This window comes from Phoca vitulina, unplaced genomic scaffold (genome assembly GCF_004348235.1).
Source record: "Phoca vitulina isolate PV1807 unplaced genomic scaffold, GSC_HSeal_1.0 scaffold41, whole genome shotgun sequence".
Taxonomy (NCBI): Eukaryota; Metazoa; Chordata; class Mammalia; order Carnivora; family Phocidae; genus Phoca; species Phoca vitulina.
Genome location: NW_022589744.1, coordinates 11,446,742 through 11,474,462, shown reverse-complemented (window position 1 = coordinate 11,474,462; position 27,721 = coordinate 11,446,742). Strand labels below are relative to the sequence as shown.

General features: G+C 62.2%; 2 protein-coding genes across 10 annotated transcripts in view; one reads left to right on the top strand and one right to left on the bottom strand.

The window, feature by feature from the left end:
• Nucleotides 1-20: 20 nt before the first annotated feature.
• CASKIN2 (CASK interacting protein 2) lies at nucleotides 21-13,932 on the top strand. The gene is given in 21 exon segments (XM_032429571.1): nucleotides 21-211; nucleotides 1,777-1,897; nucleotides 6,271-6,322; nucleotides 6,846-6,943; nucleotides 7,356-7,501; nucleotides 7,606-7,701; nucleotides 7,790-7,920; nucleotides 8,101-8,209; nucleotides 8,559-8,667; nucleotides 8,901-8,995; nucleotides 9,433-9,694; nucleotides 9,814-9,935; nucleotides 10,036-10,096; nucleotides 10,174-10,265; nucleotides 10,436-10,546; nucleotides 10,625-10,726; nucleotides 10,837-10,975; nucleotides 11,140-11,567; nucleotides 11,569-12,625; nucleotides 12,715-12,937; nucleotides 13,326-13,932. Coding segments are annotated over 20 exon segments (3,618 nt in total). The 5' UTR covers nucleotides 21-211; nucleotides 1,777-1,803; the 3' UTR covers nucleotides 13,417-13,932.
• Nucleotides 13,933-13,939: 7 nt separating this feature from the next.
• Nucleotides 13,940-27,721, bottom strand: part of TMEM94 (transmembrane protein 94) — a 34,793-nt gene continuing 21,011 nt past the window's right edge. For 3 of the 9 annotated variants that reach the window (XM_032429564.1, XM_032429565.1, XM_032429561.1), the window contains 29 exons: nucleotides 27,386-27,513; nucleotides 27,026-27,162; nucleotides 25,315-25,517; nucleotides 24,800-24,951; nucleotides 24,339-24,441; nucleotides 24,032-24,118; nucleotides 23,645-23,761; nucleotides 23,236-23,292; nucleotides 22,878-22,982; nucleotides 22,570-22,734; nucleotides 22,138-22,347; nucleotides 21,307-21,616; nucleotides 20,914-21,087; nucleotides 20,456-20,558; nucleotides 20,117-20,334; nucleotides 19,231-19,412; nucleotides 19,001-19,139; nucleotides 18,626-18,741; nucleotides 18,403-18,502; nucleotides 17,949-18,057; nucleotides 17,568-17,757; nucleotides 17,256-17,333; nucleotides 16,883-16,968; nucleotides 16,535-16,616; nucleotides 16,143-16,291; nucleotides 15,959-16,053; nucleotides 15,779-15,872; nucleotides 15,420-15,590; nucleotides 13,941-15,240 (listed from right to left, as the gene is read on the bottom strand). In XM_032429564.1, the coding sequence (XP_032285455.1) occupies nucleotides 15,168-15,240; nucleotides 15,420-15,590; nucleotides 15,779-15,872; nucleotides 15,959-16,053; nucleotides 16,143-16,291; nucleotides 16,535-16,616; nucleotides 16,883-16,968; nucleotides 17,256-17,333; nucleotides 17,568-17,757; nucleotides 17,949-18,057; nucleotides 18,403-18,502; nucleotides 18,626-18,741; nucleotides 19,001-19,139; nucleotides 19,231-19,412; nucleotides 20,117-20,334; nucleotides 20,456-20,558; nucleotides 20,914-21,087; nucleotides 21,307-21,616; nucleotides 22,138-22,347; nucleotides 22,570-22,734; nucleotides 22,878-22,982; nucleotides 23,236-23,292; nucleotides 23,645-23,761; nucleotides 24,032-24,118; nucleotides 24,339-24,441; nucleotides 24,800-24,951; nucleotides 25,315-25,517; nucleotides 27,026-27,162; nucleotides 27,386-27,513 (3,933 nt within the window). In that variant the 3' untranslated portion in view covers nucleotides 13,941-15,167. Of the gene's footprint in view, nucleotides 15,241-15,419; nucleotides 15,591-15,778; nucleotides 15,873-15,958; nucleotides 16,054-16,142; nucleotides 16,292-16,534; nucleotides 16,617-16,882; nucleotides 16,969-17,255; nucleotides 17,334-17,567; nucleotides 17,758-17,948; nucleotides 18,058-18,402; nucleotides 18,503-18,625; nucleotides 18,742-19,000; nucleotides 19,140-19,230; nucleotides 19,413-20,116; nucleotides 20,335-20,455; nucleotides 20,559-20,913; nucleotides 21,088-21,306; nucleotides 21,617-22,137; nucleotides 22,348-22,569; nucleotides 22,735-22,877; nucleotides 22,983-23,235; nucleotides 23,293-23,644; nucleotides 23,762-24,031; nucleotides 24,119-24,338; nucleotides 24,442-24,799; nucleotides 24,952-25,314; nucleotides 25,518-27,025; nucleotides 27,163-27,385; nucleotides 27,514-27,721 lie in introns of all 9 variants that reach the window. The other 6 variants (XM_032429562.1, XM_032429567.1, XM_032429563.1 and 3 more) reach the window with 6 other exon arrangements.

The following is a 27,721-nucleotide window of genomic DNA, read 5'->3' as shown; positions in this document are numbered from 1 at the left end:
AGCCCGACTGCGCGGCCGGGACGGTCCCTCCGCTCCCGATCCGGCGGGAGGGAGGGGGGAGGGGCGGGATTTCCTGCGGGAGGCGCCGAGCCGGTCTTGGAAAAGGAGGAGAAGGAGGAGAAAGGGGGTAAGGGGGTCAGTTGGAGCCACCGTCCGGAGTGCCAGGGACCGAGCAGGGCCAGCCAGACCCCCGGCGGGGCAGCTGGGAGAGGTGAGACGGCGGGGCCTGCGCGGGGGGTTAGCACCTTTGAGGGCGGGCACAAACTAACTTTTCTTTCGGGATCGGCGGGCGCCTTCGTCTCTCTGCTCCTTCCGTCCTCCTCGCGCCTCTGTTCCGTCCTCCCGCATCAATCCCTCCGGCGCTTGGCTCTCCCGGTCGCTCCCGCCGCTTTGTTCCCCGGGTCGGCCTGGGTTGGGCTGGGTTGGGGGATTGCGCGGCGCTGGACGGGCATTCCGGGGGGTGGGGGAGCCAGCCCGACCCCAAGCACTACCAGTGGCGTCCTCCTCCTGTGTCGGCTGCGGGCAAGAGCAGGAGTGCCCTCTGGGTTGGGCTTGGGACGTTCTAGGAGTAAGGAGACCCCAGCTAGGGCCCCAGGCCTGCACGGGTCTCATGCCACAGGGCTTGGGCAACAAATTCCTGGCCACTGAGAACTGACGTAAGCTTTTCTGCAGCGAAGTCGGGGCCCCGAGCCTCGGGTTCAGGCTCGGAGGGCCAGGCAGCCCCATCTGCCAGCATGCCCCAGCTCTTGTCTCTGTTCTCTGCCCAGCTGCTTCCCCATCCCGCACAAGGGGTGAGGATGGGTCAGCAACAGGTGCTGTAAAGCCTCCCTGTCCAGCAGTCAGACCCCTGCCAGAAATGGGGAGCTATAAGCTCCCCACTCCACCCTCTGAATTTGTAAAGAGCCTGGGGCTAGGGCATCCAGCTATTATAGTAAAGCTTAGATTGGGAGGAGTCTAGGGGCAGGCACCTTCCATAGGGAGTGACCCTTGCCTGTCTGCCTGCCTGGCCCTTCCAGGCCCCACCTCCTGGCCCACCAGTTGTCTGTGGGTGTCAGAGCCGCAGGCTGTGGAGAACAGGCTGCTGGCCCAGCCTGCCCCAGTGTGTCGTGCTGCCAGGGCCCCTCCTGCCCCAGGTTGAGGTGCTGCCAGGTGCCCTGGGGCCTCAGTGACTCAGCCTCCCTCTCCCAGAAAGTCACTGCCTCCCCCCAAATACTCCTCTCATGCCTGGCAGCTGTCTTCCCGCTCTGAGTGGCTTGGCCCTTCCTTGACTCAGAAGGGCAGCTAGGGTGGTTTGGGGGCTCCCTGGAAGCCCTGTCCTACCCTTCTGAGCCCCGCTTCTGGGACCCTTGCAGGCCTGGCCCCGCCTTCAGCAGAGGCACTGCACCGTTTTCCAGACCCCTGAGACGTGTCCACTGCTGCTTCCCGAGGCCGGAGGGAATGCTGACTGCGCTCTGGGTGGGCATTGGTGCTCCTGAGCCACGCCGGGAAGATTGGCGTGCCCAGTCCCAGCCCATCCCTGGGCCGTCCGACGCGGCAAGCAGATATCTGTCCGGGTTTCCACGCGGCCTCCACCCCCTCAGAGATCGGTGTTCCTGCTTGTGGTGGCTGCTCATGAAACACTTTGAGGGAGTACCCATCAGTGCCTAACAAGACGCGCACTGCTTGGGACACCAGCCACGCTCCCCCAGGACGCCTGGCCCTCCAAAGGGCCAAGGCATGGCACCCTGACGCCTTGGCTTAGACCTAAAGTTTTCCTGCCTCTGCCCTGGACTCCAGATCCCAGAGCGCATCCCAGGGACCGGAATGGGTCGTGAACAGGACCTGATCCTTGCCGTCAAGAACGGAGATGTGACTGGTGTGCAGAAACTGGTGGCTAAGGTCAAGGCCGCAAAGACAAGTGAGTGCTTGGTGGGGTGACTGTCTAGCTGAGACCCTGCCCTGAGTGCTCAGGCTACAGAGAGAGGCTTGGGGGTCACTGTGATCTGGGGACTTGGGGTGGGAGGACTGTCCTGTAAGGAATGCCTCTGTGGGAGAGCCACAGAGGAAGTTGGGTCACCCCTTGCTGTGTATCCTTAGGCAAATCACTTAGCCTCTCTGGGCCTCAGTTTCCTGACCTGTAAAGTGAATGGGTTGAAATACATTCATTAGAGGTTTTTTGAGTGCCTACTGTGTGCCAGGCTTTGTTCTAGGCACCAGGCCATTATGTGGCAGCAGGGAATAAAACAGACCGAAATTCCTGCCCTCGTGGAGTTGCCGTTAGCAGGTGGTTTTTCTGATGTATTCTCTGGAGGCAGGAAATTTCTGGCGGTGGGGTTGGGAAAGACTGAATAGCTAGAGTTCCAACCCCATCCCCCAATTCAACAACAGCAAATCTGCATTTATAGCAGCTTAATGGGGATGCCCATAAGATAACTTTTATTTTTTTTATTTTTATTTTTTTAAAGATTTTATTTATTTATTTGACAGAGAGAGAGACACAGCTAGAGAGGGAACACAGTTGGGGGGGGAGTGGGCGGGGGGAAGAAGGAGAAGCAGGCTTCCCACTGAGCAGGGAGCCCGATGCAGGGCTTGATCCCAGGACCCTGGGATCGTGACCTGAGCTGAAGGCAGATGCTTAACTGACTGAGCCACCCAGGTGCCCCCATAACATAGCTTAAAAAAAAAAAAAGAGCTCTACTGCTTAAAGCAAAGTTCATCACTATCTCAGCGCTTGCTAAAGCCCCTTCCCCTTGACTTATCTGCCTGTGTCCCCTGGGGGTGTGTGGCCAAAGCTAACTTTCTAGAGGTTTCTCCAAAACCCGGGTTTCCAGTCTTGACAGGGTTGTGGGGGCTCCATGCATGGTAGCCACACCTGAACCCCATCTCTTGGGTACCTCTGTGGTGAGATCCCCCCGACCTCTGGGCTTCAAGGCGAGTTCTCTGAGCTCTCCCAGGAGGACACTGTCCTTGTCCCCTGAGTTTCTAGACCAGCAGGGGCAGGAGGTAGCTCCTGCCACCAGACTGGGGCTGGGGGAGGGAGGGTTCCCTCAGAGTGCTGGGGCTCTAGCCTCAAGACACACCTTGGCCCTGTGCACAGGAAGGGGCCCCCCAGACTGCATGAAGACATCTAATTATCCTCACCCACACCTGGAAATTGGGGTCCCAGCAGGAAGGATTTGAAGGACCTGGGAGTTGTGTACATGTATGTGCACCCACCTGCACACCAGGGCAGGAGATCCAGGGTATGGGGAGATGGACCTTGGCTGGGGGGAGGGGGGAGGACAGGTGGTGTGGTCTCTGTGCCCTGGGGAAGTGGATACTGGGTGAGCACGATGGAAGGAAGGTGCCAAAGAGGTCCTGGGAGAGCCCTGGAGGCCCAAGAGGGGGAGCCACTCCCCCTCCTCCCCTCACCTCTGTGTTGTTTTTGGCGACCTGCCCAGTAGGGCCTTGGTTGAGCTGCTGCTGGCCTCACAGCTCTGGGGCCTCAAAATGAGGCCCTCAGGAGGGCTAGCGGGTGGGATCTGGAGGCTGGTGGCGGGAACCTCACAGCCAGGCTCCTAGGCTCTGGAAGGTGCCCTGTGCCCCAGGGGAAATGTCTGTGGGGGAAGAGATCCCTTCCCTCAGCCCCAAAGAGGACTTGTACATTGTGTAGGCACGGGCACAGAGTGACAGGGTCCTGGGACTCCTTGTGAAGCCCTGGCATGGAGCCTCCCCTCCCAGTCCTCTGAGAAGCTGGGAAAGCTGGTGTAAAATGGAGATCACAAGGTGATGTTTGCAGACCCTATAGTTTATGAAATTGTCTAAGCCCTCGATTCCTTGTGAGATGGGTATTTCAATATCTACTTTACAGCTAAGGAAATTGACATCAGAGAGGATTAGCGAGTTGCCCAAGGTCACACAGCCATTATTTGGTGGATCAGAATCGAGTTCCTGTCCTCTCCCCTCTGTTCCTACACTGGGCTGCCCATCAGAATTACCTAGCGATTGTTCTGAAAATGCAGATTCCCTGTTCTCCTTCAGAATTAGAATCGTCACAGAGATCTTGAGACCCTGCGAGTCAGAAAGTTCTCCAGGTGACTCTAAAGCAGGGCTCAGAAGGGAAGCTGGGAACTCCTGCTCCATATCACAGAAGGGCAAAGGAAACTGATGGAAAGGGAGGTGTCAGGGGTTCCCCTTTTTCCTTCTGGTGGGTGGCTAGAGCCTTCTGGCTGGCCAAAGAGAGATGCTCCCTCAGCCCCCTCCATTTGCTCTCTGGTCACTGGGGGGTCGGCATTCCCTGCCCACCCCGGGCCTCTTGAGGGAGCAGGCGGCTGGGAGGAGAAGGGCACCGTTACCCTGGCCTTGCTGCTGCCCTCCCTCCCTCCCCAGCTCCCTATTCTGAGCTGTCTCCTTCTCTGGCCAGAGGAAATGGAGTGGGCTGAGGGTGGCCCAATGAGCTCACATCCTCTGCCTGAGCCTAAATCAGGAGCGACCCTTCCACCCCCAGAGCCAGGCCGGGAAGAAGGCTGCGCTGCAGGGGAAGTGGCTAGAGCCACTGCCAGGAGCCAGGAGCCTCCGCCCTCCAGCCAAGGCCCCTAGCCCAGGCACTGGGAGCCTCTCTCCCCCACCGCCTTTCCGGCCATTGTTCTGGAAAGAACAGAGCCACCCAGCCTGGCCCTGCCCCTGTTCCTGTCTGTCCCTCCTGTCACATTGTCCTGCCACTCCCCGGAGGGACTGTATCTCACCGCTGAGCTGCCCCATCCCGGGCTGGCCAGGCCTGGCGGCAGGTGGAGGGACTTTCTCCTTCCTGCTGACCTCGCTGTCTTCCGTGAGGCTCGCGGACGTACCATGGCTGCCCAAGGTCATGCAGCCAGTAAGGGGGAGAATTTGAACCACACACTTCCTGCTCCTAAAACCCCTCTCCTTCCTGTTGCCCTGACTGGCTGTGTGTGACAAGGACTTTCCAAGGGGGCTAGAGGAAGGCTGGGAGGCCTCCGCTTCTCGCCAGCGGCCCCCACCCCCTCACCCCTTCCATCACTGCCCAGCTCTGTATTTACCTTTTCTGCGTAGCGTATAGTGTAATTCGGCTCAGTCCTAAATGTAGCTGTCCCCTCTCTCCCCATCCCATGTGCCTCACTCCCGAGCTGATCCCTCCCTGTTGGAATGAGGCCCTGTCTTGCTGGGGTGTTCAGGGGCCCACCAGGGCCTGGAGGGCAGGCCTGGACCAGCATGCTTGGCACCCTGCCCAGCCTGGGTTGAGCCAGGCCTCCTCCTTCCCAGCAGGGGTGGGTTCCAGCAGGAGGCAGGGGCCTGCCTGTGACAGACATTCCTTTTCCTCTCCCAACGCTCATCAAGGACCACCCCCTCCCGTGCCCTGGCCGGAGCACACCTGCCTGAATCCTTTCCCCCTCCCTGACGGGAATGGACCAGCGTCCTGCCCAGGCCCCTGGCTCCTCTGGCCGCCACCCAGCAGAGAGCCCTCTGCCCGGGGCGTGGACATCTCTGCTGGGAGCCTGTGGGTGCAGAATCAGCAGTTACTCCCCTGACAGGAGTTGGGGGGGGGGGACGGGCGGGGACTGTACCGATTTGGCTGGAGGACGGCACGTGGACAGTAATGGCTAACATGTAAGGAGCGCCGAAGGGCAATGGCCCCCATCTGCGGTGGGCCGACAAGGCTCAGGCGTTATCCTCACAAGCCTGGTGAGCAGGTTCTGTGATTGGCCTATCTTACAGACGAGGACACTAAGCCTGACAGGCTAAGTGACTTGCTCGGGATCACACACCCCAGTGCAGGTCTATCCGATGCCACCTTCTTCACTGTTCTCCACTCAGGGATGTCCCCGAGCTTGAGTCCAGCCCTGGCATCTGCCCTGCTAACCCTCTGGCATCTAGTGCCCCTCTCCCCTCTCTCCCAGCCCCCTCGGCCCAGTGGGACAATGAGACTCTCCTTGGCCTGCTCAGGCAGGAATGCCAACCATGCGCTCGTGGGCCTGTCCATTGAGGGCACGGCATGCCAGTCCCCCCCTTTCCCACCCCCTTTGGCTCTATAAACAAGCTGGGCTGGGGGCGCAGGGAAGCCAGGCTCCTTCTGTGGGCAGCTCCCTGCACTGGGCGCTCTGGAGCTGATGGGCCAGTGGGCCGGCTGGGGAGCCATAGGGACAGGACAGCCAAAGGGCCATGGGGCAGGTGCTTTCTTGCACACCAAGAGGTCAGCGGGATTGGGGAGCAGCACGGGGAGGGAGAACTGGTTAGGATGCAGGTAAGGGCAGATCATTCTAGAGTGTCCTGATGCCCTCTGCTCTGATCCCCCAGAGCTCCTCGGCTCCACGAAGAGACTCAATGTCAACTACCAGGATGCTGATGGGTGAGTGTGAGCCCACATCCCTCTCGAGAGCTGTGGGGTGGGGGAGGGGTAAGGGGAAAGACCTGGGCCCTAGAGTCCCTTCCCCTCTTAAACTTGGCCCTTGAATTGTGTTCGCTGAAGCTCTTGTCTGTGCGCACCCTCCTGCCTGTGGAGCTATCCTCGAGTGAGGGGAGGGAGCCCCGGTGCCTCTCGGAGGGGCCTCCTGGGTCAGATTCCTGCTAGGCCCCCTTTTCTCCCCAGAGGGCAGGAGCCTTTGGGCTCCTGCTCCCACGGCCCCCTCCCCTGGGCTGGCTGGGGGGGGAGGCCAGACAAACAGGCCTCTCAGTCCAGACACTGAGCCCTTTCATGCTGTAGGCCGGCAGCTCTGCACTCCCACGGCAGGGCTGGCAGGGTGGGGGAGCGAGGGCACAGTGGGCAAGGAACTCAGCCCTGCCAGCCTCCGGGTTGAGTCTGGTGTGGAAGACTAGGATTTGGGGGCTGGGGGACTGCTCAGTTGACACCCCTCCCTTGTGTCCCACACCAGATTCTCTGCTCTTCATCACGCCGCCTTGGGGGGCAGCCTGGAGCTCATAGCCTTGCTGCTGGAGGCCCAGGCCACCGTTGACATCAAGGACAGCAATGGTGAGACCCCAGTGTGTCCCCCTCGCCACCCCCTGTGGTCCGAGTTTGCTCCTGCCACATCCTAGCAACGCTAGTACATGTTGGCATAGTTTCTCTGGCTTGCAAACGCCTTACCTTTTTCATCTTCACGGCCTTCTGGGGGTGGTGGGTGTTTCTAATACCCCATTATCCAGAGGAGGAAGCTCAGCTTACCTTCCTGTCCCGAGGTCCCACCAGATCACCCGTGGTGCGCCAGGTGGGATTCCGACTTCAGCCCCATACAGCTGGACATTTCCCTGACCGAACCAGCATCCCTTGCCTTGGGTCTGTCTCCCCCTCCAGCTGGGTGGGGGGCCTCCGGACTCTGCTCAGTTCCCTCCCCCGACCCCATAGCATCCCAGGACCTCTTCAGACCCCCCCCCCCGCCCCGCAGGCATGCGCCCACTGCACTACGCAGCCTGGCAGGGCCGGCTGGAGCCCGTGAGGTTGCTGCTGCGTGCTTCTGCGGCCGTCAACGCTGCCTCGCTGGATGGACAGATCCCGCTGCATCTGGCTGCCCAGTACGGACACTATGAAGTGGTACGGGAGCCTGCCTGCCCGCAAGGGGCGCTGGAGCGGGGCGGGGGGGCGGGAGCAGGGGGGCTGGCCGGGCCAGAGCCCTCACTCAGCTTCCTCCACCCCAGTCAGAAATGCTCCTCCAGCACCAGTCCAATCCCTGCCTAGTCAACAAGGCGAAGAAAACGCCCCTGGATCTGGCCTGCGAGTTTGGGCGGCTCAAGGTGAGGCCTGCGGCTCCTGGGGTACTGGGCCCTGGGCGGCTGTCAGGGTTCTCAGGAGGAAGCCCTACCTGGGTGCTGCTTGCCGCAGGTGGCCCAGCTGCTGCTGAACAGTCACTTATGTGTGGCGCTGCTGGAGGGCGAGGCCAAGGACCCCTGCGACCCCAACTACACCACGCCCCTGCACTTGGCTGCCAAGAACGGCCACAGAGAGGTCATCAGGTACCCACTGCCCCCCCTCACTTCCTCATCCCCTTCCTGCAGAATGGGTGATGGCCCCTCGGTGCCCTGCCCTGCGGCCCTCTTCACCCTGGTTCTGGGTCGCTCTCCCAGCCCCCCGGCAATCTGCTTCCTCTCCTGCTCCCTACCACCCCTGTGACTTGCCCCCCCCCACTTCCGCAGGCAGCTCCTTAGAGCTGGGATCGAGATCAACTGCCAGACCAAGACCGGCACGGCGCTCCACGAGGCTGCGCTGTATGGCAAGACGGAGGTGGTGCGGCTGCTTCTGGAGGTGGGTGTGGGCGCCCGGTCACCCCGCACACAGGTGTGGAGCCCCCGCTGGGTGCCGCGTCCGAGACCAGCTGGGGAAGCACGGGAGGGGGTCTGCACCAACAACGTGGCGTTTGGGTGGGCCGCGGCCTTGTGGCCGGAGAGCAGACAGACCTGGTTCAAGCCCTGGTTCTGCCTTACGCCAGCTCAATGACCTTGAGCTCATCCTCGATCCTGTCTCTGAGCTTCCATTTCTTCATCTGTAAGATCTGAAAATAGTGGGTACTGTTTGCCTCCTGGATAGTGGTGAGGCTTGGGGGAAATGGCAAGCAAAGCGCTTCGTGCCTGCTCACACTGCCCTGTGCACCCAGGGCGGGGTGGACGTGAACATCCGGAACACATATAACCAGACAGCGCTGGACATCGTGAATCAGTTCACCACCTCCCAGGCCAGCCGAGAAATCAAGCAGCTCCTGCGGGGTGAGTGTGTGTGAGAGAAGACCCGGCCCAGGCTGGGGGTCCGGAGCCACTCCAGTGAGGACTACGAAGTGAAGCAGGAAGTGTCCCAGGAGCAAGATGTCACACTGCCAAATGCAGGGCTGGTCAGGGGACTGCTGCAACAGGAACCTGGGGGAGGGTTGTGAAGGGGACAGGTCAGGCGGGAAGATGCCCTAAGGACCCTCAGATGATGCCTGCCCTGCCTCTTCTCTCAGAGGCCTCGGGGATCCTGAAGGTCCGAGCACTCAAGGATTTCTGGAACCTCCACGATCCCACTGCTCTCAACGTCCGGGCAGGGGATGTCATCACGGTGAGGACCCAGTGCGGGCGTTCCTTTGCTAGCACCGACGATTGCTGTCACTTACACGGGCACCTGCTGTGGATCAGGCTCGGTGCTAAGGTCTTTCTGTGCACTGTCTCATTGAATTCCTCCCCATCCGGGTAAGGTAGGTGCTGTTTAACTGTTTCCTTTCTGGAGAGGACAAAATTGAGTCTTAGAGAAATTAAAGCGGTTTGCCCGAGACCCCACGGCGAGCAGCGGCATTGGGATTTGAACCCAGGCCGACTCCGGGACTCTTGACACAGAGGATTGGGCTGGACGCTGGCAGGAGGTGCAGAGCTGTGGGTGCACTCGGGCACCAGCTTCTTGTGGGGAGAGGAGGAGCCGGGCTGTGGCCGTAGGGCTGGCTGCCTGCCCTTGGCGGGTGCAGGACATGATCGCTGTCATCGCCCCCCAACGCCCCACAGGTGCTGGAGCAGCATCCCGACGGCCGCTGGAAGGGCCACATCCACGAGAGCCAGAGGGGCACGGACCGTGTGGGCTACTTCCCCCCAGGCATCGTGGAGGTGGTCAGCAAGCGGGTGGGCGTCCTTGCGCCCCGCCTCCCATCGGCCCCCACGCCCCTGCGCCCAGGCTTCTCCCGGACACCACAGCCCCCTGCTGAGGACCCCCTACACCCTTTGACCTGTGGCCAGCTCCCTCGGGTGGGCCTCAGCCCAGACAGCCCAGGTGCATCCTCCCAGAGGGCGGTGCTGGGCACCAGGGTGGGCGTCTGACCTCGGCAAGCTGCCAGTCAGCTGTTGGCAGGGCCAGCTGGGGCTCTAACCCCTTTGCTTGTGGCCCTGCAGCAGGTGACAGGAATAGTGTGGGCAGCGAGGGCAGCGTGGGCAGCATCCGCAGTGCCGGCAGCGGGCAGAGTTCCGAGGGCACCAACGGCCATGGCACTGGCCTTCTTATCGAGAACGCCCAGGTAGGAGGGTGGAGGAGGGAGGGGGCGCTGGGACCAGGACAGGGCCCTCCATCCTGCTGTCAGCTCCCCACGTGCTGAGTCGCCTCTTCCCTGTCTCTAGCCGCTGCCGTCCCCCGGAGAGGACCAGGCGCTGCCAGGTCTGCACCCCCCACCCCTGGCAGGTAGGAAGGGTGAATGGTACCTGGGTGGGCACCCCTCCAGCGTGTCGCTCCTGATTCTACCTGTCTCCCTCCTGAAGACAACCTGAGCCACCGCCCTCTGGTCAACTACCGCTCCGGGGAACAGCTCTTTACGCAGGACGTGAGGCCGGAGCAGCTGCTGGAGGGGAAGGTGTGCCCCCACTGGGAAGCGGGCTGTGGGCCCCAGGGGTGCGGTGGTGTGGGATGGGCCCCCGCTCAGGCCAGGCACCTAGGGGAGGCTGGGGCAGATGGCCGGCTACGGCCTCGGCTCCTCCCCAGTAGGCGCCGCTGTTAACGTCAGCCCCTGCCCCCACACCGCAGGATGCTCAGGCCATTCACAACTGGCTGAGTGAGTTCCAGCTGGAGGGCTACACCGCCCACTTTCTGCAGGCTGGCTACGACGTGCCAACCATCAGCCGTATGACTCCCGAGGTAGGGGCCACGGCCGGAGGGCAGCAGAGGGCCCGGTGGGCGCCGGAGGGGGCCTGATGGCGCGAGTCTGTGTGGCAGGACCTGACGGCCATTGGCGTGACCAAGCCTGGGCACAGGAAGAAGATCGCCTCAGAGATTGCTCAGCTCAGCATCGCCGAGTGGCTGCCCAACTACATCCCGGTAAGCAGGTGGCCGGCACCGGCTCCCCCCGCAGCCGCGCCGTGCGGGCCCTTCCTGGCTGGGGCGCCGAGGCCGGCCCGGGAGCCAGCGCCCATGGGCTGCTTTTGCAGGCGGACCTGCGCGAGTGGCTGTGCGCGCTGGGGCTGCCGCAGTACCACAAGCAGCTGGTGAGCAGCGGCTATGACTCCATGGGGCTGGTGGCCGACCTCACCTGGGAGGAGCTGCAGGAGATCGGGGTCAACAAGCTCGGTGAGGACTGCCCTGGGGCCTCCTGGCCGGGCCCCCACATGCCTCCAAGGGGCTCTAAAACGTTTCAGGGTTCAAGCCCAGTGGGGAGAGTAGGGTCCAGGAGGGACTGGGGTGGGCCTTTGCAGCCCCAGCTGACCCTGTGGCCTCTACCCATCCCCTCTCAGGTCATCAGAAGAAGCTTATGCTGGGAGTGAAGCGGCTGGCCGAGCTCCGGCGGGGCCTACTGCAGGGGGAGGCCCCAGTGGAAGGCGGCCGCCGGCTAGCCAGAGGCCCGGAGCTGATGGCTATCGAGGGGCTGGAGAATGGGGACGGTCCGGCTGCCGCTGGCCCACGCCTCCTCACCTTTCAGGGCAGCGAGCTAAGCCCAGAGCTACAGGCAGCCATGGCGGGGGGCGGCCCTGAGCCCCTCCCCCTGCCCCCTGCCCGCTCCCCCAGCCAGGAGAGCATTGGAGCACGCTCACGAGGGTCGGGTCATTCACAGGAACAGCCTGCCCCCCAGCCCAGTGGAGGAGACCCCAGCACCCCACAGGAGAGGAACCTTCCAGAGGGCACAGAGCGACCCCCTAAGCTTTGTTCCCCACTTCCTGGCCAAGGGCCCCCCCCCTTATGTGTTTATGTATCCCCAGGGCTCACCCTCCAGCCCAGCCCCCGGGCCACCTCCTGGCGCACCTCGTGCCTTCTCCTACTTGGCTGGTCCCCCTGCCACTCCTCCGGACCCGCCTCGGCCCAAGCGCCGGTCCCACAGCCTGAGCCGCCCCGGCCCTGCTGAGGGGGAAGCAGAGGGGGAGGCTGAAGGGCCGGTGGGCAGTGCCTTGGGCAGCTATGCCACCCTCACCCGGCGACCGGGACGCAGTGCCCTAGCGCGGACCAGCCCTAGCCCGACCCCAGCTCGAGGGGCTCCCCGCAGCCAGTCCTTTGCCCTTCGTGCCCGACGCAAAGGCCCGCCACCCCCACCTCCTAAACGCCTCAGCTCCGTCTCTGGCCCCACCACGGAGCCGCCTCCTGTAGATGGAAGCCCGGGGCCTAAGGAGGGGGCCTCTGTGCCCCGAAGGCGAACACTGAGTGAACCAACCGGCCCCTCGGAGCCCCCCGGCCCGCCTGCCCCGGCTGGCCCCGCGTCGGACACAGAGGAGGAGGAACCAGGGCCGGAGGGGACGCCCCCATCTCGGGGCAGCTCAGGGGAGGGGCTCCCATTTGCGGAGGAGGGGAACCTGACCATCAAACAGCGGCCGAAGCCAGTGGGCCCCCCACCCCGGGAGGCACCTGTGCCCGCTGGCCTGGATTTCAACCTCACCGAGTCAGACACTGTTAAGCGGAGGCCCAAATGCCGGGAGAGAGAGCCGCTGCAGACGGCACTTCTGGCCTTCGGAGTGGCCAGTGCTGTGCCCAGCCCCTCCGCCCCCCTGCCCTCGCAGACCCCCAGCGAGCCCTCCTCCTCAGCTGCTCCCAGCCCTCCCCAGCCTGACCCTAGCAGCCTTCCAACTCAGGGAGCTCCGGCCCCTCTTTCTCCCAGCCCCCCAGCCCAGCCCCCTGCGCCCCCCGCGCCCCTGGGCCCTGGGCCTGCTCTGGAAAACAGTGCAGGCAGTCGGCGGCCTGGGGAGACGGAGCCCCCTGCTTCCCCTGCTGCCCTCATCAAGGTGCCGGGTGCAGGTATGAGGCAGGGCCCGCAGGAGGGGGCGTCGTGTGCAAGGGTTGTGTCCAGCCCATCCGAGTCACAGCCAACCTTTTTGCCTCTGCAGGAACGGCCCCCAAGCCTGTGTCTGTGGCCTGCACCCAGCTGGCATTTTCTGGCCCTAAGCTGGCTCCCCGGCTCGGCCCCCGCCCCGTGCCTCCTCCGAGGCCAGAGAGCACTGGGGCCGTGGGCTCTGGCCGGGCCCAGCAGAGGCTGGAACAGACCAGCTCATCCCTGGCAGCTGCGTTAAGGGCCGCAGAGAAGAGCATTGGCACTGAGGAGCGAGAGTGGTGAGGGGTGCTGGGTGCTGGGCGGGCGGGTGGGGAGGGAGAGGGCTGCAGTGGAGGAACAGCTCCTCTAACTCCTCTTCCCCGGGGTCCTGGGCATGTTGGTGGGGGAGGGGAGCAGACAGATCCTTAGATTGGGGTGACCCTCATTGGAATGGGAGGAGCCCAGGTTCTGAAGTCACCCAGATCTGACCTGTGGGGAATCCTGGTGGCTGCCACTTAGAGGCATGGGAGCTTGAGCACATCACTTCCTCCTGAGCCCTAGCGCCCTCACGTAAGGGAGGCCGTGAGAAGTTAAGATGCACACAGAGTGCTCGGCACCGGCCAGGCATTCAGGCACAGCCCCTGGCCCACCCACGGCCCACTTTCTGATCGGACCCGGTCCTTGCAGCCCTCCCGGCACCTCCACCAAGCACATTCTGGATGACATCAGCACCATGTTTGACGCCCTGGCTGACCAGCTGGATGCCATGCTGGACTGAGAGCCTCTGGCGGCCTTCAGCAGCGCCCATCATGACCTGCAGCGTCTGCGCCTTTGCCCCCGCGCGGAAGCGCACCTGCCCAGGCGGGGGCCGTCCTGCCACTCCAGGCCAGCGGCTGTTGGCGCTGCAGCGCTGGGGGGCCGTCTCCACGGGAGGCTGAGGGGACTTGTCAGAAGCCGACATCTCAGCAGAGCCCCCTCCCGGTGTATGACCTGACCAGTCAGCCCTGCCCCGTGGACAGGGACCCTGGCAAGAGCTTCCTCCCTGGAGAGAAAGAGGCAGCTTCTGGGGTGCTCCCTCTGCCCTCCCCCACCTCCAGGGGCTCCAGTCCCCGTGCCAAGGACCTCTTGACACCTGCCCTGCTGTCCGGGCACACGCGGAGGCTGGAGAAGGCTGTGTGTCTGACCGGGTCCACACAGGTGTACACAGGACGTGTAACTAAGCGGCCAGGGGCTTGCTCTCGGCGGCGGTGGCCGAGCCCCGGCCGGCCCCTGCTCGCCCCTGCCCGCCCCTGCTCCTGCCCGCAGCGAGGCAAAACTGGCAGGGGTAGAGCCAGTGGGAGCAACAGATCCCCAAAGTCCAAACTGTTTCAACTGTAAATGTTATTTTTTAAGGAGAGAGAAATGCATATATTTTAAATGGAATTTATTCTATCTATAACCGCCTGAGAGGACATGGGGGAAGAGGCTTTGGACCACGGCACGAGTGCGCACGATTCGCCTTGGGGCTGGAAGGCTGATCTGGGTGGCCCGGGCCCCGGCTCTGTAACCATTAACCTCTTATCCTAACTAACCCCAATGAAAGTGTCATTCCACATGATCGGGCTGTGTGTTTGGATCTGTGCCACGGACCTCTGAGCCCAGGGTTCTCACCTGGGCCAGACCCGAGGACTCCTGCCAGTGGGGAAGGAACAAGGCTTGGGCCCTCCCCTCCCCTTCGGGGCTCCCTCACCGGCCAAAGCCTTGGGTGGGCCCCTGAGTGGCTGCCTCATGGACCAGCCACAGATTTTTCTTAAGCAGTTTACAAGTTTTAATACAAACCAGTCTACATTCATTCCTAAAAGGCTCATTTCCAGTAAAAAATATACACCAGTAAAAACATTCTCACAGGAGAACTAGGGCAGGGGGCCAAAAGGAGCCCTGGGCCATATCCCCAGGACTGGCGCTCCAGGCCAGCTTGAAGGCGGGCACAGGAAGAGGTACCAGGGCAAGGCAGGGGGTCTTCATCTTCGGGTCTGAGTGTGAGGCTCCCCCACAGAGGGAGGGAGGGGGAGTACTCGACCACCTCCAGGCCCCCACCCCAGGAAGACAGGTGGGGTGCAGGGAGGATGCACCAGCACTGCTCCCTTTCACGGTAGCCTGTCTGGACCCCCCACGGCTGCTGCCACTGAGGTCCTGGCCCCACCAGGTTCATGGCTCTGCCCGGAGACCCAAGAGCAGAGGGCCCTGGGCTAAGAGACCCTAAAGGAGGCAGCCCGCAGGCGGAGGAAGATAAGGGCCCCTCTGCTAAGTGCACTAGGTCATACATTCAAGACCAGACTGTCCTGATGCTGAGGGCACGGCTCACCAGCTCCTCCACGGTAAGCCCTGGGGATCAGGACGACAGATGGGTCGGACGAGGAGCTGGGCCTCCCGTGACACAGGCCGCGAGAGGAAACCCTGAAACATTCATGATACCAACTCCCCAGACTCAGAAACTCGTCTGGCTTTAGCCCCGGGACCTGGGCAACGAGAACCACTGTGGCCAATGGCTCAGAAGGGGGAGTTCATGCCCAGTTTCGTTTCAAACTGCAGTTTCTGCCGCTTCTGGTAGCGAACCCGGACCCTGGTGGGGCAGGAAATGAGAGCTCAGGTTAGAGCAGAAGCCCAGACCGGGGACAGGGCAGGACCCCAGAGGAGGAGGGAAGTCCAGGCAGCGGGGACAAGCCGGGGAGCTGTGCCCAGGAGGTTACAGGCCTAGGGAACGAGCCTAAGCCCAGAGGGCGCGCCCTGTTGGCGGCTCACCGAATCTCATGGAGCTTCACGATCTCATTGGTGACCACCACAAGCACCAGGGAGAGGCAGCCCAGGAGCCATGTCAGCAGAGGCACGTCCTCCAGGCCAAAGTGGACACGGCTGTCCCTGTGCGTCCACAGCTGCAGGTCCACTGCCGTCTGGACCACCTGCCCCAGCAGGCTGCAGGGAGAGGTGACAGCCCTGCATGACCCTGGGCCTTCTTGCTTCCTTCCCTGCCTTTCTCAGTACGAGTAGCTCAAGAAGGGCAGCATCCGACCTCTGGCTCAACTCCCTGAAGCAGGACTTCAAACCAGTCCTGCCAAGGCTCCTACCCCCCCCCCCCCCCCCATCCATCGGCAGATACTCACACCACGGGCACGGTCACGGCCCACCAGAGGTTTGTCAAGGGGCTCTTTCGCCACAGGGGCTTGGTGCGATGCACGTGGGTGATAGAAATGAAGACTGGAGAAAACAGGGTCAGTGGGGGGGTGGTGTCAGACGTCCCCCCATCCACAGCCCCCACCGGCCCCTCCCGGGGAGCCCCTCACCTGTGTGCAGGACGATCAGGGCAGCGGTGAGCTTCTGAGCTGTCAGTAGCCCGTTGGCGAAGTCGCCAAACCAGGCTGGAGCGGTGTCGGCATGACTGTCAGAGTAAGGGGTGGACTCAGCCCCCCGCCGGGCCCCGGGAAAGCGGGCGGGGGACCGGGTGGGGGGCGCGAGGTCAGGACCCACCTGCGCAGCATGATGGAGGAGCAGTTGGTGAGGCTGCGGGCCCGGGAGCTGTCACAGAAGCTCTGCAGCGTGAAGCCAAAGCAGACGAGGCACGAGCTGACGGTGAGGCTGAATTTGAGCAAGAAGCAGAACAGGAAGTAGTGCTGGGTCTGCAGAAAGAGGAGCGGCCCGTCACTCCCGGGCTGCGGCCCCTCTGGCCCCGGGCTCAGCGGGCCCTGCAGGAACCGGGCAGGCCCCGGGGGAAGAAGATCCTTCCCAACTCTGTGCCACCACCTCCCCTCTGGTTGGGGGAAGTTCTGACGGAAGCCCCTGTCTCTCCCCCAAGTCTCCCCCCCACACACACCCACGTTCCTCAGGAAAGGCCGTGGCTCACAGGGCTCCACGTTGCTTACCTTCTTAGGAATGGACTGAAGGTTCTTCCCTGTGGCCATAGACATGATGGAGCTATGGGGGGGCTTCCCCAGCAGAGAGATGCTGAAAAGGAGGGACTTGGTGAAGGGTGGGGACTGTGACCCTCTGTCCCCCAATTCCCACATGGGAAACCTTTCGAGAGTTTTGGGAGTGAGGGCAGGTCTGGGGGGAGACAGGATAAGATAAGGGAGAGTGCCCCCCCCCCAGTGTCACCTGTGCCAGGGGTGGTGAGCACTGAGCAGGTCTCCCAGGACCGGGGCTCCTGGGGGGCTGCTCGGTGCCGTCCCAGCCCCGCCTGCCTGGACCCGGAGGGGCAGCCTGACTCTCACCTGAGCAGAGGGTAGCAAAAGCAGGACAGCCAAAGGATGTCGGTGGTGCTCAGCAGCGGCGGCAGCTGAACCAGGCAAGAGAGGAACTAGACCAGGAGAGCCCAGGAAGCAGGATTAGGTTCTGTCACATAGTAGGATGCCGGGAGCCCCAGGGCTGCCTTGCCCTGTGCCCAGACAGATGCCCAGGGGAGCTAGGGCCGCAGGGGCCGCTATTCTGCTGATGGGGTCACCTCCAAAAGCCCGGGGGTTCCGCAGAGGCCAGGGGCCCCCTAGGCTATGCGGTAACCTCCCAGCCCGCCACCCCAGACTCTTAGCCGGGCCCGGAGCGGAGGAGCGCGTGGGGCGGGGCAGTGCCTGTGCAAGCCCAGCTCACCTGGATGACCACGAGGGTCAACTGGCACTGCAGCAGGAAGAGGAAGCACTTGCGAATGCCGTAGGTGGCGTGCCGCGCCTAGGGGCCGGGAGGGACAGATCGTGGCCAGGCCTACAGCTGACAGATCTCAGCCAAGAGCCAGATGCCCCAGATGCTCCTGCTAGCAAACAGTGCAGGCAAATGAAACTGCCGGGGAAAGCCTCTCTTGGAGGGAAATCAGCCCCTGGGAGCCCAGACGGATCCTGTGTCACTCTTCCCCACCCCACGCAGCTCCCCCCAATCCCTGCCCCCTCCGCCTGCCCGAGCCCCAACCTGCTCAATGAGCCGGATGATGCTGATGGTCTCCTCCTGGCGAAAGGTCAGGGAACAGGGTAGGCTGTTGAGCTGCCCCGAGAGCTGTAGGGGAGAAAGGCCATCCGAGGCCTGGGCCATGCTGGTGCTGGTGGCGTAGCCAAAGGTCTCCCAGGAGCAGCGGGATGGGTACAGGGGATCCAGGGCAATGCTGCTCAGCATAGGGGGAAAGCATAGCCATCAGCTACACTCTGCAAACATCCCATCTCCCATAGGACTAGGCAAGCACCCACTCCCTCTCTCCCCACCGTGCCCAGGTCCGTTGGTCCCAACCATACCAAGACCAGCCACGGAATATGCCCCAGCCCCAAGCAAGCCCCCACTCTCAGGCGTCCCCCTGACCTGATGTCACTCTGGAGGAAAAGGCAACTGTTCCTGAGATTAGCAGAGCTGCCCAGGCAGCAGGTCACCTCCCCATATTCCTGCATGATCTTGATCATCTCACACATGGCTGAGGGGGCAGAGTCGGGGGGCATAAGAGTCAGGCGGGCGGAGCCCTGTGTGAGGCTCTGGGCAGAGACCCACAGGGCAGGAGAGCAGGAGACAGGGGAGAGCAGGCCCCACTTTGGGGACAGTCCTCCCCCCAAGAATGTGAATATCATGTAACTACTGTCACTTCTGACTCCCTAGAAGGGGCATACCCACAGCTCCAGCCCCCTACGTTCCCCGGCTCCTCCCAGCTCAGGTTGCTCGGCTCCCCGCATGGGACAGCAACATCTCCTGCAGAGCCCACCGGGTCAGGGTTAGGGTTACCGGGAGCCCAAGCCTCCTTAGTAGCCGTGGCTATGGTACTCACTCTCGGGGGTACAGTCGGTAAATAGGGGCACTAGCAGGGGCACGTTGTCAATGTTCTGCAGGTGGGGGCGCACCTGGTGGATGCCGCGTGGCAGCTTGGCCTGGAGAGAACACAGATGTCAGTAGCCTCAGGGTCGGGAGAAGGGCACCTCCCTCCCTCCCTTCTCTGGACCAGCCAGTCAGCTACCTCAGGGAGTCCAGGGGCACAGACCCTGCCATCCTACCCGGTTGCAGTCCTCCAGGAAGCTGGGGAGGTCACTGTCTGTAGGCTGGAAGCTAATGAGGTCTGAGTGACCCTCCTCCTCCATCAGAAGGAGCCCTTCCGCATCATCTCGGGACACTGTGGGGATGAAAGCCCGTCCTTCACCTTGGAGTCAGCCTTCTGGGGGCCTTTCCTTGCCCTGAAGATGGCAGAGAACTTCCTGCTTCCGGTTTCCTCTCCTCCACGGTCGACTGTTGTTACCGCAGGGAGACGAGAGCAATTTTCCAAGGGAGTGCACTTCTCGGGAGCGAGCTACGGGGTTTCTTTCTAGCTGTAGCTCCAAGGAGGGGGAACTGCCCACACCTACCTCGTCCCCATCACAAACCTGTGCCCTTACCCTGATTCAGGTCATCATGCAGGGAGCCAGCATGGCTGGGGCTGGAGGGGGGGATCTCGGAGCCAGGCAGGTCACCATTGGGCGTGAGGGAGATGTGGCAGTTCCAGCCTGTCTCCAGGCCCATCTTTTCTGCAAACACCTGCAAAAGGCAGACGGCAACGAACAGATGGGCCCGCGAGCCCACAGGAGAAAGGGTCAGTGGAGGCAGAGGGGGATGGCTTTCCCCCCACCTTGCTTTTGAGCTCATCCTCCAGAGAGAAGTAGACGAAGCGGATGCAGGCATTGACCAGCCCATCGATGAGGCGCACGATGTCCAGCCGGGCCTGGTACTGGGAGGACACCATGCCCATGAAGATCTGGCCGCTCAGGGCCTGCATGCAGTCTTCCTTCTCCAGCACCTCCCCGATCCCTTCTTCAGGTAGGCACAAGGCACAAAGCCCAGCCAGGACACCCAGGAACCAGCAGATTCCAGGAGGCAGCCCAGGCCACACACACAGATGCCACACCCGAATCAATGAGCATGTGGGCCCCAGGGGACCACACACACAGCCACACGCGCACGCACACACACACACAGCCAAGACACATAAAGGAGCCAACAGACACAGGAGAAAAGACAATGAAAGGTACTCGTCAGTCAGGTGATGATCCTAAGGAGTAACGATAGAGCCCAGCCCTGGTCCAGGGCTAGGGGGCTGCCCTCACTCTCAGCTGTGGCCTCGATTCATGGTCTTTTGGGTCAGAAGACCCTGTGAGTCTGTCTGTTTGGTGGCATTGGGGGAGGGGTGGGGTGGCTCTGAGTCCCTCTGTTCCAGCAGCATTGCAACCTGGCCTTTTTGTCTGGTCAAATAAGCCTAATGGTCTATAGATACTGCTGCTTTACAACTTTCAAAGAAAGCCCTTTGCTATCGCACCGGAGTGTCACAAGAAGCCTGTGAGGAGGGCAGAGCAAGCGCCATGAGAAGGCTAAGGACTTGCCCGCGCCACCAGACAGCGAGTGCCACCTTGGTGCTCCAGGTCCGGTGCACCCGCAGTTCCCTCCGCCATGATCGATTCCAAGGCGCTCCGGAAGCCCTCCCCGCTGGGGGCCCCCAACGAGACAGACGCGCATGGTACCGTCCGAGCTCCAGCTGTTGCGGCGCGTGCTCAGCTTGAGTGGGACGGTGCTGGGCAGCTCACACACGGTGAAGAAGCTGCTCTGGCCGGGCACCTGCACAAGCTCAATGCACTTGCCGTTGAGCTGAGAGGACAGGGCGCAGCTCATGGGCTTGTAGGCGAAGGCAGAGCAGTAACCAGATAAGCAGGCCCGCTGGTAAAAATCCAGCACTTTCTTTCTGCCAGGGAAATGGGGAAGAAGTGAGGCGAGTGGCCCTGAGATGCCCCCATGCCTGTGAGCCAGGCAGGCAGAGGGCAGGGGCTGTCTGCCATCAGCACGAGGGGTGCTTCCTCACCCACCTGTCAGAACCTGAAAGAGGGTAGATGTCTGCCCCATCCCAGAAGTCTGTGCAGGCCTCTAAGACCACGTCCGCCGTACCATGGGACAGCATCTGTTCTGTGCCTGAGGTGGGGAGGACGAGGCCGAACCATGAGTGCCCCAGGCCACTGCCACCTCTCACTCCCGCCTCAGGTAACACCCTGCCATTCTTGAGAAGGGTGCTAGGGAGCCCCTGGGGAGTAGGACTCCCCAGGCCTGTGTGGGCTTGCAACCCTGCGGACAGTCCCCAACCCCTGTGGCCACCATCCCAGCACCAGTCCCCAAATCCGATCCCTGCCACATCTGAGGAAGATTCCAGAAGCAGTCTAGTGCGCATCTGCCCAGGTCCCCCCCCCAAAAAGGGACGCCTAAAAGAAGTCCCGCCCTGCCAAGCTCCAGGAAGGTCTGGCCTGATGCTGGCCAAGCCTGGAAGGCTCACTGGTAGTGGTGTCCTTGATGAAGAGACTGATCATATGGCTGAGCGGGGGGCGCCGCTTGGTGACACAGGAGAGCCTCCCCAGCGAGGTCTCCTTCACCATCTCGGCACTGGGGAGGCGGTAGAGCGCAAGGTGGTTCCCCTGCTTGAAGAGCTCCTTGGCCCCAGGAGTGAAGCCTGCGGGGGGAGGGACGACAACTCGGGGTGTCTGGGAGCACCTGCACCTCCCTCCCTCGCAGGGAGAGAACCCCCGTGAGGCTGGGCTGGTTCTTTCCCCCTTTCCCCGCGCCCCTGGTTATTTCCCCAGACTAGGAAGCACTGTCGAGCGGCGCCTGGTTCCGGGGGGGGGCGGCAGGAGCTGCCGGGGCTCCTGGCGAAGGCCCGCGCCCAGCGCACCTATGAGGCGGGCGAGCTCGCAGAGGCCCCAGGGCACGTGCACGGGCAGGACGGCGCTGTGGCTCTCCTGCAGGGCGATGTTGCACAGGTGGTCGGAGAAGCGGCACAGCCGCTCGGTGACGCTGGCGTTACACAGGTTCAGCAGCACATTGAGACCCAGCGGCTTCAGGGACGTGAGGTGCAGCTGCCAGTTGGAGTCGTCAAACTGGATGCAGGAGGGGTTCTGCTGGTCCTGCGACAGGCTCAGCATCTCCAAGTGGTAGTCACACACAAAGTCCTCTGCTTCGTAGGGCTCGCCCTCCAGCCCGGGCTGGGCCGCAGCGGAACGGGGAAGAGAGAGGGGAGCCTCAGCCGGGGAGAATGCACCCCCTTCCCAGGGAGCAGGCTCGCGCCCATGCTCTTCCCATCCCTCCCGGAAACCCTCTCCCCGTCCTTGCTGGCCTTCTGGCTGCTTCTGGGAGCTCTGCTCAACAATGGCAGTGCCTAAGAAAAGGATGCCCAGAGCAGGGAGGGAACAATGGAGGATCTCTTTCTGCTAGGGGGAGCCGCCAGCCCTGTCTTCAGAAGGTTGTGACCAGAAGGAAGGGCCTTGCCCCAACCAGTCACCATCTGTAAGACCCAGAGAAGGGGAAAGGGCCTCCTTCCTGGAAGGGCCCCAGGCCCTGGATTAGGCCTCAGGAGGCCGTCCTGCATGGCCGAGCCTGGAGGCCTAAGCACGGAGGCCGCCACATCTGTGCCTTTGGCTCCGTCCATCCAGGACAGGCTGCACCCCTTGGCCCCTTCAGCGGGGAGGCCAGGACACCCCGAGGCTGCTGTCCGCACTCCTCTCACCTTGCCAGGCTCTTCTTCACCGCCCTCCGTGTCCCGGCTGAAGCTCACGTTGGAGCCGGATGGGTGTTTGCTGCGGCCGTGTGCTTTGTGGTAAGAGTAGAATTCAGGGGGCTTGGGACCGTCACCCAGCCAGTCGCCACGTTCCTGCTCATTGGAAAGGTGCAGGGTAGTGTTCAGGGAACCGGCCAGGAGGGCATCTCGTTCGTGGGGCTGAGGAGAACAAGGAGCACAGGCCTCGGACCAGGGTCCCGCTGGCTGCCATGGACCAGGGAGGCAGGGAGTTATGTCCCCTCACTGTCTGGGCTGGAGGCTCTGCCTGAACGGCCCAGAAGCAGACCCTAACGGTGCTCGAGCCTTCCTTCTCCCTCCCAGCCTCGCCCTCCCTGAGGCCACTGGCCGGCCCAGAGCTGGGTCCCCAGGAGCCGGCCATACCTCCTCCTCTACCTCGGGATGGCAGAAGGAGCGGGTGGACAGGTCATCGGTTAGGTCCTCATGGCTGCTGTGTGGGGGCTCCACCTTCCCACTGAAGAACAGCACAGTCTCCGGGCTGGGGTTTGGCCATGACAGGATCCCCTGTTTGTCCACACAGCACAGGACCTGCAGAGAGAGATGGGGATTGGGGAGGGGGGGCTTGGCATTCCCCAACCTGCCAGGGTCCACTTAAGTGGCGGGCAGGCACCGGGACATAGCCAGGCAGCAGGCCAGTGGAGGCGGGGTCCTCCCACAGGGCCCGCCCTCACCGTGACCGAGCCCAAGCTGTGCAGCAGGCTGGAGCTATGGCTCAGGGTCGGCGATGTCCCTTGGATCACCCGCAGGAAGTGGCCCCAGATGCAGCGCAGCATTTCCTGGGGGGAGAGACAAAGTCCGTGTTATTTCCCTAGAGATAGCCTCTGGGGCCAGCAGAGGAAACAGTCCGGGGACACCAGGAAGTTGGGGTGGACAGGCATTTGTCTGGGCAGAGCGCATCGCCCCCATGAGACAGGAGGCTCCCAGGCCATAAAGTAGGGGAGTCCCAGGGTTCCGGAAGGGGCCAGCTTGAGGGAGCTCAGGTTGGTGGCTACAGGGGCCTGGGGCAGAAGGTGTCCCAGGTGAGTGTACCTGAGAGGAGATGGCTTCTGTATAGCTGCTGAGAGTGTCCTCTGAGAACTTGGCGAGCTGCACGGAGCGGAGGCACCAGCTCAGGGAGGCGCCCTCACACGGCCTCCAAGCCGCGGGGGGGGGGGGGGGGGGGGCCCACACCAGCAAGGCTCCCAACGCCTTTGGTAAAGGACACCCAGGCAGTCCCCGAATCCCGTCTGCTGAGTGCCAGGATGGACGGCCCCCCGCCTCCCGGGGCCTGGCCTGGAGGCTCCTCCACACGGAGAGCTGCCCAGGGCCTGCCCGTGCACGGCGCCCACAGTGGGGCTGGACCTCCGCACCTGTTCGCTGGGGCACAGCTGACACCCTCTTTTTGCTCCCGAATTGTGTTCTTTTTGTACTGTCACCAGGATGCCTTGGAACAACCTACCAGGGAGCTGGGAGAGGCCTTGCTCATCTGAGCCAGGACTCGAGCTTCTCCACAGGCGGTTGCCAGAACCCAGAGGACTGGAAAGAGCAGGGGGAGGATGGGCAGGACGCCATTCACCTGGGGAAGCACAAACCACACTGAAGGCTCCCAAAGAGCCGCTGTTCTGGAAAGAGGGAGGGACGGAAGGCCTTCCCCAGCCCTGAAGCCATTCCCTGAGTAGAAAGGGACAGCTGTCCAGGGCAGGAAGAAAAGGGGAGCAGGCATTCTTAAGCTGAAGCCGGAGGGACCCCTGGGCTACAGAGAGGGAGCGACAGCCAGGGCACGATGAAGGGACCCAGCCTCCAAGGAAAGAGCAAAGCATCACAGAGGGGCACGGGCGGGGGTTACCTGTAGCTGGAGGAGGGTGTACTGCCCGGAGGTGACACCAGGGGCGTTCAGCATGAAGCGCAGGGCATTGGTGACGAGGAAGCCGGCCTTTGGGGAACAGCAGAAGTGCAGCCTTAGTCCCCCACCCAGAGAGGGACCCAGGCTCTAAGGCTTCCCTTCCTCTGCCCACTCATACCCTCCCCAGCCCCAGCACTGGCCGTCTCACTCTGGGCGCCCCCGTCTTCACTCACACGCTCACCCAAATCTGGCCCTGAGGCTCCCCCATTTCCTGGCCCCCTCCCCTGCCCGCGAGGCCCGCCTCACGCACCAGGACCACAGGCACGGCGTAGTGCAGCATCACCGACTGCACTGTGAACCTCTCGTTGTCCAGAGCGGTGACTGGGCGGGACAGGGCCATGTCCAGGCACCATCTGCAAAAAGGAATGGCCCTTTAGTTGGGCAAGCCCTCAGGGGAGAGGCCGGAAACACTCACCTGCACTGGGCATCACTGAGTCAGGCCATGTTCCTGTTCCCTGGCCCCCACCAAGGGGCCCCCTGGGAGAGGGGTCTGGGGCAGCCTCCAGAGCTGTGCCCTCAGATTTCCAATGGGGGAGGAACAATCACCCAGGCTAGGAATTCTCATAAGACGTTAAAGAATCCACAGAGGTGCCCACCCTAAGGGGGGCTCAGTATAAACCAGGCTCTCTCCTTGTCACCCCGCCCCCTGCTCCTGAAGGCACCAGGGGAGAGAAGTCAGGGGCCAGATGGAAGGCAGGGCAGCAAGCCGACCTGATGTTGTCAATGACAGGGGTCTCAAGAACACGGAAGAGCCGGTGCTGCTGGGGGTTCTGTGGTCCCTTCTTCACTTCTCCCCGGGGGGAAGGTGGTGGAGAGAAAGGGGGAAACAGGTCTCCGGGCTCCAAGACGATGTGCTCATCATCCTGCCGGAGAGTCAGGGGAGGAGGGCAAGGAGGGCATTGGTTCAATCAGAGGCCACTCTTCCTTGACAATTCCAGCTAAGTGGAGATACCTCACTGGGTTAGGAACCATTGGTTAGCAAAGAGTCAGCTGGTGGGGGGAGCAGCGGGGGGCTGTGGAACTGGATTCCTAGCAGCTTAAGCGTCAGAGAAAAGAAAGGACAAGAAGGAGAAAGATGTTCCAGCTCTTCTCCATTCTTCCAGAGTCCTTGCCAAGAAGCCTGCGAACTGGCCAGGAAGCTTCAGAATTAAGCCCTGGGACCCTCCCACCATTGCCTGTAGATGCTCCCACAGCATTTCCAGGGAAGAAGAAAAGCCTCGAGCTACCTTGATCCCCCTCAGAGAGGCGAACGATTCCTGGCCGGGCCTCAGAGCTATGATGTCTCCTTCTACCAACAGGCCAACTGGCAGGTTGACCAGATGTCCATCTCTGTAGGCCCAGTGCAGGGACCAAGACGGTGCAAAGGGCATGTGGAGGTCTGGGTACATGGCATCTGGCCACTTGATCTCCTTGCCATCCCTGAGTGCATCTGAGGAGAACGGAAGGAAGGAAACCACCTCACCCACGGCTCCGTACGTCAGCCACCCAGCACACGCCGTGGAGCTCTGCCTGCTCTCCTTCCTTTCCCAGAAGGCTTGCAGTGGCCCACAACACCCGTTCCAACACTGCCCCTCTCTCAAGGTCACCTCCCCTGTGAAGCCTCTCCCACCACTCCAGCCCAGGCCCTTCTACCCCTCTGAGCACCTGAAGCTCTTATTCTTTGTACCCTTACTCCATTCAAATACATTTCACAAGCATTGCTGAGGGCTTTGAGGGATGCAAAGGTCAAAGGTGAAGATGACACAAGTCCCTACCCTCGAGGAGGAGCCGCAACCGAAAAGAGAGATGTATGTGGGCAGATAACACAAATCAAGGCAAACACGTGCTCAAGGCATTAGGAAATATCCTAGCGCTGCAGGAGCTCAGGGGAGCCGATGCGATCAGAGGTGGCTTCAGGGAAAAGGGAGCTAAGTTTAAGATGGGTCTTGAAGGATGGGCCAGATCCATCAGCTGGAGCCCAGTAAGGGAGGAGCACGCCAGGCAGGGGGACAGCAGGACAAGGGCACAGAAGCAGGGAGGTCCATGGTGAGTTTGGCACTGGGGAGGAGCTTTTGGGTGATGATGACAGTAAGAGAAGAATCTGGAGAGAGGGGCTGGAGCCTGGCCCAGAGGTTCTGGGCAGCTTTGATAAGCAAGAGGGAGCCAGTGATGGTTCCTGAGCAAGAGACTAAGCTCTCGAGGAACAGGGCCCATCCTTCTCGGTCACCGTTGTACTTCCCATGCCTGGCACATGGCTGCAGCTAACTGATCATTTCAGAATGAAGCAACCCCTTCTTACTTAGCATTCAAACGTCCACTGCCCAGTCAGGTTCGAGAGAGGTTTCCGACACTAGGTGTTTCATACAAGACCACAGGCCCTTGGAAAGCGGGAACCACTGTCTCTCAGAAGAGCCTAATATTCCCAATCCATAGCTGGGGCTTAACAAACACTATCTGAATGAAAGAACGAGCAGAAATGGGACGGAGCAACTCCTTTCTTTAGGAACGGGGCTGCTCCGTTTTGGGCTCCCGGCTCTGGGCCCCCAACCCTGCGTCTTGCGGGTCTTCGACTTCCCTGGCCCATCTTCCTACCTGCCCTGGCCCAGTACCGCCAGACAAGACAGAGTTGGAAGAGAAAACCTCAACTGTCCTCCTGCCAAGACAGGGTCTTCTCTGTCGGTCTCCCATGGTTAGCAAGCCTGCAAGCCGACCGGGCCGCCAGCAGCCTCCCTGTGGGCCGTGCTGAGACCACTCCCTGCATGTCCCTGGCTCTCACTGTCCTGCTCAAAAGGGGCAGGGCAGCCTTCTGACTCTGCTGATGCCAAGAGCCCCCAGAATGCTGACCGTAGGCAACGCCACTGTGCTGGGCTCCTGGCGGGGACTCAGGAGAAGAGCTCGTAGGGCTGACACATCACAGGGCACCCTTTCCCACCCAGCATGCCTGACCCTCGGCCTCACCTTGGATTTGGTCAATGATCCCTCGGAGCCTCCGCTCTACCTCCCCACGCTTCAGCCGATCTTGCCGCCCGATGAGGATGAGGTTGAGAAGCAGCAAGAGGAACAGTGCTGAGGCATTCACCAGCTCCACCCCATGGCTGGTGGGAAGAGGTGAGGGGGTACTAGCAAGGAGAGGGGCTCCCCCACCCAGCCAACCCGAGACCCCCCACCCCAGTCCCTTCTGAAAGGAGTGTCTCATTCGGGGGCTGACAGCAGCCAGCCAAGGGACCGAGGGTTCCTAACAAGGCAGACTGGGACTGGGGCGGGGGGAGCGCCCCTGGGGGGGGGGTCCCTGGGTGAGAGGCGGGGAGGGAAGGTTACCTGCCCGCCGGCTGGCTCCCATGACAGCCCAGCAGAAGCAGCACAGCCAGCAGCATGAGCGAGGCTCCAGGCCAGTGGAAGCAGGAACAGCGGTTACTGTGGTGCAGGAAGCTGCTTCTCCACAGCTCCTGAGGAGGGGCAGCGGGGAGTGAGGGGCCCGGCGAAGGAGCCAGGGGGCAGCATCCTGCTAGAATCTGGCCGCCCTGCTCCCACGCCCGCCTGACCCGGCCTGGGGCTGCCTCGCTCTCTTGGCTTTGGTCTCGGCTGGGGTCCAGCCGCTTGGGCTCCTGCAGCCAGTGGGGTCAGGACAGCACTCCGCCAGGCTGCCCCAGCTTC